We start from the raw sequence: 8,910 nt of genomic DNA on the forward strand, positions 1-8,910 counted from the left end.
CTTGGGGAGTTCTGCTCCTGTCAGTGGCAGTTTCCTTCTCGCACAGCTGCATTGCTGTGTGATTTGCCTCCTTTAGGTGCTGCATTACCTGGCAATCCAGAAACCTGCTGACCTGGCCCGGCACCTGTTACCCTGTGTGATTCATGCAGCTGTACTCAAGGTAAAGGAAGAAGGTAAATGTCTTATTTGGTGAGTCACTAGTTCATTTCCAAAATGAAAGCATATTTAACTTAAGGTATTGAAAGGTGACTTTGATCTTTTTTAAAAACAGAAAGTTTGGAAAACATTTCTTCAGTGAAGAAGATTATAAAGCAGATAATATCCCATTCCAGTAAAGTTTTGCACTTCCCTAATCCAGAAGACAAGAAATTAGAAGTAAGTTTGTTATGTCACAGTCTCACCAAATGTTTATCCTGTTTGACAGTAATTATTTTAAAAGGTATTTTTTGCTGTCTTTCTATGTCTCGCTCTACCCCACTGTTAGGAAATCATTCATCAGATTACTAATGTGGAAGCTATAATCGCTAGAGCCCGGTCATTGAAAGCCAAGTTTGGAACTGAGAAGTGTGAACAGGAGGAAGAAAAGGAAGATCTTGAAAGGTAATTGTTATTTGCTATTTTGGTAACCCAGTTTTGCCTGTGTTGAAACACACTACCCAGTTTTTGTAGAAAAATTGTAGAAATCCCACAGTATTTTTTGAATCAGTAATTCACTAGAGACAGAGCAGTGTTTAATTGCCATAAGATTCAACCACTCATTTCCTGAGTCTCTCCGAAATGTTTTCATTCCTCTCACTTTGAGAAACTGTATGCCAGAGATTCTTTCTGGGGACTCCCTAGTCAGTTCTTGGACATGTAGTACCCCAAACGGCCAACAGCCTTCAGCTCTGGTTCCTTCTGAACAAGCATGGGGTATGCTGAAAGCAAGAATCTGTGCACTGGTCCTGTTTTATTTAAGCAAGATCTCTGTTGTGTCTACCTTGTGTATGTTACAAGGATGTTTTGGAGGAGTGGCCAAGTGGCTTCTCCCAGATGAGGCAAAGAATTGGAGTAGTCTTGACTCCTTGTGAGCCACTTCTAACAGAATCTGTGTCTTTTTTTGCCCATTTTTTTTTAAAAGGACAGTGTTGTAAACAGTGTGTTTCAAAATTAGCTTGTTCAGTTGTTTAAATTTCCCGTTATCATCACCCTTCCATGAAAAATTGATGGTAAATGTTACATGACATTTGCTACAGCTTTTTGCAAATTCTTGTTTGTATCTTTTGTTGAGTGAAAATTTCTCCCAGCCTGCTTTTTATCTGGAAAATTCCTCCTTTTAAATGAGAAAAACTTGCTCTAATCAAGGGAATTGTTTGTAAAATAGTACTATGAATTAGAGAGCAGCTGGTGCAGGCTGGCGGCACTGGGCCTTCACCGTGGGTTCCACCATCCACTTCATCCGAGATGTGCTGGGAAGTACAGTGTGCCCAGCACATCTCGGATCAAGTGAACATTGCAGTGTTGCCCAAAAAAACTCTATACACACTCCTTAAGGAAACCAACATTTGTCGAATAAGTAAAACTTGATTTCTGTTGTCTGATTTTTGTGTTTGTTTAGCTTTGGTTGTTTATTTACTGGAGTATTTTCTGAGCTTGTAGTCTGCAGAAAAAATAGTTTCTCCTCACATGTTAACAGAGATGATCTTCAAAAAAAATTCATGACAATGAATCGTCAGTTAAGTCTATTTCCATACCAAACCATTAATCAGTTATAAAAATCTGTCCAGCTTTAGTAGGTATTTGCTAGGATCAGTTTGCAGATACGTCTGTGAAGCATAGCAGGGACCGTGCGCGCATGTGGTCGTGACGACTTGTTCCTCCCGTTGCCTCCCTCGCAGGTTCGTGAGCTGCCTGCTGGAGCAGCCGGAAGTGTTAGTCTCCGGAGCAGGAAGAGGACATGCTGGCAGGATCATTCACAAGCTGTTTGTGAATGCACAGAGGGTACGTGAGCCGGTCATACAGCTGCCAAGTGTAAGTCTGGGCACTAAATTGGAACCTTGAAGAAACAATAACTTACTTCTTAGTCTTTGAAAAATCACTGACTTTTCTACATGTTTGAGTAAAATGAGAAGTATGCCCTTCTGAAGGGTCTGAAATGACTGTGCTGCAGAAAAATGTTTAACCATTTCAAATTAGAGTTCAACTCCTTCATTTTTTCCAATGTGTACATCAAGACAGATCCGTAACTCAGCATAAATTAGAACTTGTATTCGTCTTGTAATGGAAGGAAAAGGGAAATTTCAGATTTTTAGGACTGTGATAATTTGAGCTTCAGTACAGAAAGCAGCCCACTGGAAAGAATGGACTTCAGCATTGCCTCCACTGGCGGGAATGAAAGGGGCTTAAGTTCTGTAAAACCTTGTTAACTAGTCATGAGGGGTTGGCATCCCACACTTGGTTCTCATGCCAGAGTCCGTCCATATAAGAGACTCTGGTAGATTATAATACAAAGGCCCCCTCACCTGGCACTGTGAATGGTACCAGAATGACCCAGTTTTGAGTATATAATCCTCGAAATCAACAACAAAAAAAAACAATTTTTGTGGCTTTACACATGGTGTAAATATTTCACAATCCCCGTTGCGTTGGTCTGGAGTGCATCAGGTTGATACAGTCAAAATCATAGCCACAGAAACTGATCTGAATTTTTAGCCAGAGCTAAAAACAGATTTATGTGGTAGCTCCCTAATTTAAGAATTTCATATTAAAAGCCAGAAAATATTTTATTTCCTCACAAACTAGGCTTCTAGAAAAATATCGGTGCTTATTTTGTTTTTGTCTTTGGCATCAAGCCGAGAACCAAGCTTGTTTTCGTGTCTGTTAATTTGTTTGCCAGCTCGCTGTCACGGAGATTACAAGCATATTTCTTGTGTGAACTTTCCTCTTTGGTCAGTTTCGAAAAGTAACCTAGGAAGATTTCAGATATCTTAAGCTTTTGATGCTTTAGAGTGTTACTCATTTTGGATATCCTGCTGAGCAAATTTGCCCCAAAAATGAAAATAGTATAACTTCCCTGACTCCTGAGTGGAGACTTAATTTAAAAATGTTACAGGAGCAGGAATTTACCCTAATAGTGACAGAGTCCCTGGTCCACGGCAGCATACTTGCCTTGTAGTCCCACCTGTGGCTCCCGACTCCAGCCTCATTCTTCCCCGGGGGAAGCAAGTGAGGACTGAAAGTGAGTGGGCCCTGTCACCTGGTGGGAGACCTAGCATTCCCGCTACCAGCTTTGGCCTGGTGAGCAGGGAGGGGAAAAAAAACTAGTGATGGCAACTCCATCTTTGCATCTCAAATTCTAAAAAAGTTTATTTGGTAACAGAAAATTATTTTTAAAAATTCATATAATTTCACTATCCATTGACAGTCATGATCAACATGACATCTAGAATAACCATGTATTACTATTTCTATTTAATATTTATTAACTACATAAATTACCAATATAGGAATATATCATTATGTCATTATAACTAATGGATACTGAAATTGTACATCCGTTTCCTCTTACATAATTTTAAAATGATTTCGATGTTCAGACTTGGCTGTAAATGTTTTTAAGGAACCTGATAGGTTGCAATGCATAGAACAGGCATCTGTTTAATAAGACATTTAAGAACCAAGTTTTTAAAAATGTACTAAACTACTGAAGTTTGCCCATATAATTTTCTATAACTGACACTATATCAATTTTACTAAAAATCACAATTTTAGCATTTTTGAAAGACAAACTTCAGAGATTTTACAGCAACTAGAAATTCTATATATTTAGATCCTTAAAATTGTAATGAATGAACTTGATCATGATTACAAATGTCTGTGGTATAGATGCATTTAAATGGAATTCAGCAAAGAACAGCTCAACTATTCGTCTTGCTCACTTGAGTAATTCAGACACCTATTTTTTTTTCTTTTTTTCTTTTTTTTTTATTATAGTTAATTAGGTAAAAAGGTTCAAGGGCTACAGGAAAGAGTGTAAGACTATTTCCACATTGTTTCCTTCATGTATCTGAGGTAAAGGGGGATTTTAAGGGAGAAGCCCCACCCAGTCTCCCACCCACCCCAGGCAGATACCTATTCTTAAATTCACTGGATGAATCTATTTTTCAAGCCATGAGCATTTTTAGCATCTTGATGTTAAGGCGGTTTCTCAAACAATTCTGCATGGCACCTGTTGAACCCTCAGGCACACGAGGAATAGGAGATGTCTGCCCGGTGTGACTTTGTCCATTCTGAACACTCTTTCAGTAAAATCATTCATGTTCCTTACTGTAGTGCATGCTGTCTTGGGAATAATCTTGAAATCTCATCAGCTCTTTAAAACCATTAGCCTGTTTCCCTTTCATCACTGTTTGTTTTCTCACCTTTTCTCAAGCTGACTGAATCTTCTGACGAGGTAACAAAATCGCCTTTATCCCTCATAGTTCCTTGTTCTCTCCCATCCCCTCTTATCATAAGGTCATTAAAGCTAACCACTTCCTTTAACAGATTTCACACCACTTCCCTGGCTGATGTTTATGTGCTTACCATGACTTCAGGTTTCCGTTGTGCAATTTTTTCTTTTACTCAGACAGATGGTATCAGGGAAGAAATATAGTAATCAGAGTTAGAAATGATGGCCCTAATTGAATGTGTTTAGTATAATGAAAAAGTAATTGGTTATTTTATCAAGGTTTCTCTTCTGAGGCTGTGGCTCTTTGGGCCTCTCTCCCTTCTGCATTACATCAGCCCTGCCTAGCCCACAAAGACAGCGCCCCCGCTGTAATTCAGCAAGTGCATCTTAAAAGGAATTGATGAAAGTCAAAATGAAATCATCTTTCCAGACTCTGGGGAGAAACAGTTCTTTCCTGGGCTGCGGGTGTCAGACTTACACAAGGTCATTGCTAGAATAATAGAAGACAAGTTCCATGATCTCTTTGCATCAAATGTCTAAACACGGCCCTTACCCATCAGATTGCCTGGCATTCAATATCCCTCCCATCTCTGCCTGCTCATGCAGTAATTGAAGCTTCTCACATTTTCTATGTTGCATTGTGGGTTTTTTGTTTGTTTGCTTTGTTTTTAGTGAACTTAACACATAGCTGACTGCACTACTGAGTAATGTAGGGAGTTTTAATGTTTTTATCACTTGTATTTTCATCTGGCCTGCCAAGTGTCTAACTTAGCATTTGACTTGCTTTGAATTCTCTTCTATGATTCTGTTGAAGGCTTCAACCATGGCACCCCCAGAAGAAGAATTCAAGAGGATGGGTACCCCAGAAGAAAGGCGGCTGAACGCTGTGTCCGACTTCCCCCCACCTGCTGGCCGTGAGCTGATTTTGCGTGTCACCGTGCCCCGGCCTGCTCCGTACTCCAAAGCTCTACCGCAGAGGATGTACAGCGTTCTCACCAAGGAGGACTTTAGACTTGCAGGTGCCTTTTCATCTGATACCTCCTTCTTCTAGTCCTTCCCGTGGGATGCCACTGCTTCCTCTTCAGGAGGGATGACCTGTGAAGCCTGGGGCGGGGTGCCATCCTGTGGGTGGTCAGGAGTCACGGTGGCAAGCTTGGGCCAGGGCTGCTAGTTTTCTGTCCCACAGAGCTGGTCATTGCACATGGGGGAGTCCCGGTCCCCCAGGCCCAGCAGAGGCACTCCACCTGCACTTGGGGGATCACATTCGCGTCATCCCCCACCTTCCTCTCAGCTGTTGCCTGCATTCAGAGTCCACCTAAACACTTAAGTGGTTTTATGTGTTAGCATCAGGTATGCAACAGTCTGGCAACTGAAATCTCTGGATATTTTCGTAGTAACTTCTAGTTCCAGAATCTGTGTTTTGAAAATAGTACAGGACATTTGGTTTATGCAGTCACCTGGTGGTCATCTTTATTATGAACATCTTAAATATTCTAGAAGAAACTCGAGATTTTGTTTTTGCATCAGCTATAATCTAAGTGTATTCTTATGGATTTCACCACTAGTTAGTTTACATGTACCCTGTAAGAACTGTTTGTTTCCTTGTGGTGGCCCTTCCTCAACTTACTGTGCACTTTCTCTTCATGCTGCTGGCCATGTATTAAGTGAAGCAGATCTGAACACATGCGAAACATCCGGCCTGGGTCCATAGAGCCTGTCATGCAGTTAGTATCATGTCCTTAATGTGCTATTGTCATGACTAGGAGATTGCTTTAATGCTGTGTTTGCATTGTAGTTAAGATTATCTGTGTATTCAAATGTACAGCACACAGTGAGGGTAAGTGCAACTGCTTCTCATTATGTGAGGATCAGGATGTGTCTTCGTCTGTGTTGCTGTGTGGTCTCTGTTTTGTAATCTTAAATTATTTTCAGGTCAAAAATTCCCACTGTAATAAGTAGTTATACTGAAGCGTACAATTCTGCCTGTGTAACTTTAAAAAACAGAGCGGTGTAAACTTATATTTTTATAAACAATAAAAATACATAAAGTTTGTGGGAGGGTTCTTTTAAAAGTTCATGGATTATGGAATTAATACATTTGCTTTTGATGGAAGAAAATCCACACACGTAAGGGGTTTATAATTTCTGGGCAGTGCAAATTGGAATAAAATTATGCAGGATTTCAAATATATTTTTGCCCCAGAATAAACTTTGTGGTCACCATGTTGAGGTTCTTTCCTGTTCACGTGGCAGGCCCTGGTGGGGCTGACCTCCCAGCTCTCACTGGGAAACTGGACATACACATGCCTGAGCACTGGACCAGCAAGAAGCTGTTTCTTCCAAGGACAGAGTTTGTTTTCCCAAAAGCATGGTGACAACACAGAAATACTGTAACATTGAGTTTGGACTTTAGAAACACATTGTGAATCTCTAATAAAAAGGAGAGTGATACTGTCCATGGCTAATTCTCTTATTTTTCTTCTAAGGGACATTTCAGTTTCATTTCACTTTTGGACTCAGGTCTTCCTAAGTATTTGCAGCCTCCTGACCTGAGTCTCACAAAATTATTGTCTTAAAAGCATCCCTTTGTGTTTTATTTTTGACTGTTACATATTTATGGAGTACAATGTGTGATCTCATGTATATATGGTGTGTAATGATCAGATTAGAGCCAGAAACATTATTTGTGCCCTTAGTATTGTTGTCATTATGTGCTTGTTGATTTCACAGGTATTTTTAAATGCCACGTTGTATCAGGTCTATACTAGGCAATGAAGATAAAAATCAAAACCAAAACATTCTCCTCTTCCTGACCTTCCCTTCAGACAGGCAAAAATGACATCTCCCAATCTCAGAATGACAGTCCTGTCAGCTCCGCTGGGTGGAGGCTCAGCCTTGCTCCTACAGACCCATCCACTCACTCACTGACAACAGAGTAATCAATGCAGTGCTACGAGAGAGGCTTTGGGCATTAGTGAAATCCTCCCAGGTGATGGAATTTCTGGATTGAGGCCAGAAAAGAACAGGAACTTTACCAGCAGTAGAAAGTACAGTTTTTTACTTCCCAAACAAAAGCCGCAGGAACACGCTGCCATCCTGGGTTTGCTCGCCCCTGCTCATTACGGCACTTTCGTGCCTGGTAAGAAGTAGACTTCAGCCCCCTCCCTCTTCCCCACGCTGTAGTCTAGATTCGGTAGTGTCGTCTTTGCCAGTGGGGTGCCAACACGCACAACACAGACTGAGAAAGCACTCACACACTGGGCTTGCCTTCCTTTTCTGTCCAAAAACCCAAAACCCCACACATTGAGGCCCACAATGAGTGAGTGCTGGAATATGTTAGGTCACCATAAAATGACGTGAGGCCAGGGGAAGAGCATTGGAGAAACAAGCAGGGTGGTCAGAAACAAGGGGAGACAGGAACAGTATCTCAACTTGGCTCAAGTACAGGGTCCAGACCGGCAACAGGAAACCAAGGTAACCGCCAAAGTTCTAGGTAAGCCATGGTGATAGATTTGGCCTTCTCTTGGCCATGAGACACTGATTCAGATTAATTGTGGTTTGTGCTTTTAAAAATTACTAGAGGGCCTGGCATGGTGGCCTAGCAGCTAAAGTCCTCACCTTGAATGCCCCGGGATCCCATATGGGCACCGGTTCTAATCCCACCAGCTCCACTTCCCATCCACCTCCCTGCTTGTGGCCTGGGAAAGCAGTTGAGGACGGCCCAAGGCTTTGGGACCCTGCACCCATGTGGGAGACCTGGAAGAGATCTCCTGGCTTCGGATCAGTGTAGCACCGGCCATTGTGCTCACTTGGGGAGTGAATCATTGGACGGAAGATCTTCCTCTCTGTCTCTCCTCCTCTCTGTATATCTGACTTTCCAATAAAAATAAATAAATCTTTTAAAAAATTACTAGAGACAGAACAAGCCCCCAATTACTGGTTCACTCCCCAAATGCCTACAGGGGCCAAGGGTTGAAGTCCCGAGTAAGGCACTCCATCCCCGTCTCCTCCATGGATGGCAGAAACCCAACTGCTGGTGCCATCCCCACTACCCTGCAGGGTCCGCCTTAGCAGGAGGTTGAGGTCAGGGGCCAGAGGTGGGGACCCATGCTAGGGACTTCAGTGTGGGTCACAGGTGCCGTAACTGGCACCCTTTAAGGGTTTGAAGGAACTGATAAGACCAAGGTAAGTGGAATGTAGAGGCTAAGAAGGATCCTAGATCTTACACTCCAACTGCCCTCATTTTGTTCGTCCTCCTGTTTGTCAAGAGGTGGCTCCAACAAGGTCCCCACTACGCCTTATACTGTGCATCTTATGGTAGCTCAGGCTTCATAGTGCATCTCCGTCTACATTCTGGTCATCAGGCCAGTCAGTCAGTGCCGAGCACCTGCTGTGTGCCAGGTGTCACTCCAGGCTCTACAGGCACGGCAGCTTTACAGAATCTAGGCAAGGTAGATGGTCCTTCAGTAAGAGCTGTTGGG

At 42.2% G+C, this 8,910-nt stretch overlaps 1 protein-coding gene across 3 annotated transcripts in view; it reads left to right on the forward strand.

The window, feature by feature from the left end:
* RAB3GAP1 (RAB3 GTPase activating protein catalytic subunit 1) overlaps window positions 1-6,885 on the forward strand; it is a 90,774-nt gene extending 83,889 nt beyond the window's left edge. For 2 of the 3 annotated variants that reach the window (XM_058664425.1, XM_058664426.1), the window contains exons 20-24: window positions 77-173; window positions 272-375; window positions 485-600; window positions 1,878-2,010; window positions 5,244-6,885. In XM_058664425.1, the coding sequence (XP_058520408.1) occupies window positions 77-173; window positions 272-375; window positions 485-600; window positions 1,878-2,010; window positions 5,244-5,480 (687 nt within the window). In that variant the 3' untranslated portion in view covers window positions 5,481-6,885. The remainder of the gene's footprint in view (window positions 1-76; window positions 174-271; window positions 376-484; window positions 601-1,877; window positions 2,011-5,243) is intronic. The other variant, XM_058664427.1, reaches the window with a different exon arrangement.
* The last annotated feature ends 2,025 nt before the right edge of the window (window positions 6,886-8,910 follow it).

Source organism: Ochotona princeps, chromosome 5 (genome assembly GCF_030435755.1).
Source record: "Ochotona princeps isolate mOchPri1 chromosome 5, mOchPri1.hap1, whole genome shotgun sequence".
NCBI classification, from domain to species: Eukaryota; Metazoa; Chordata; class Mammalia; order Lagomorpha; family Ochotonidae; genus Ochotona; species Ochotona princeps.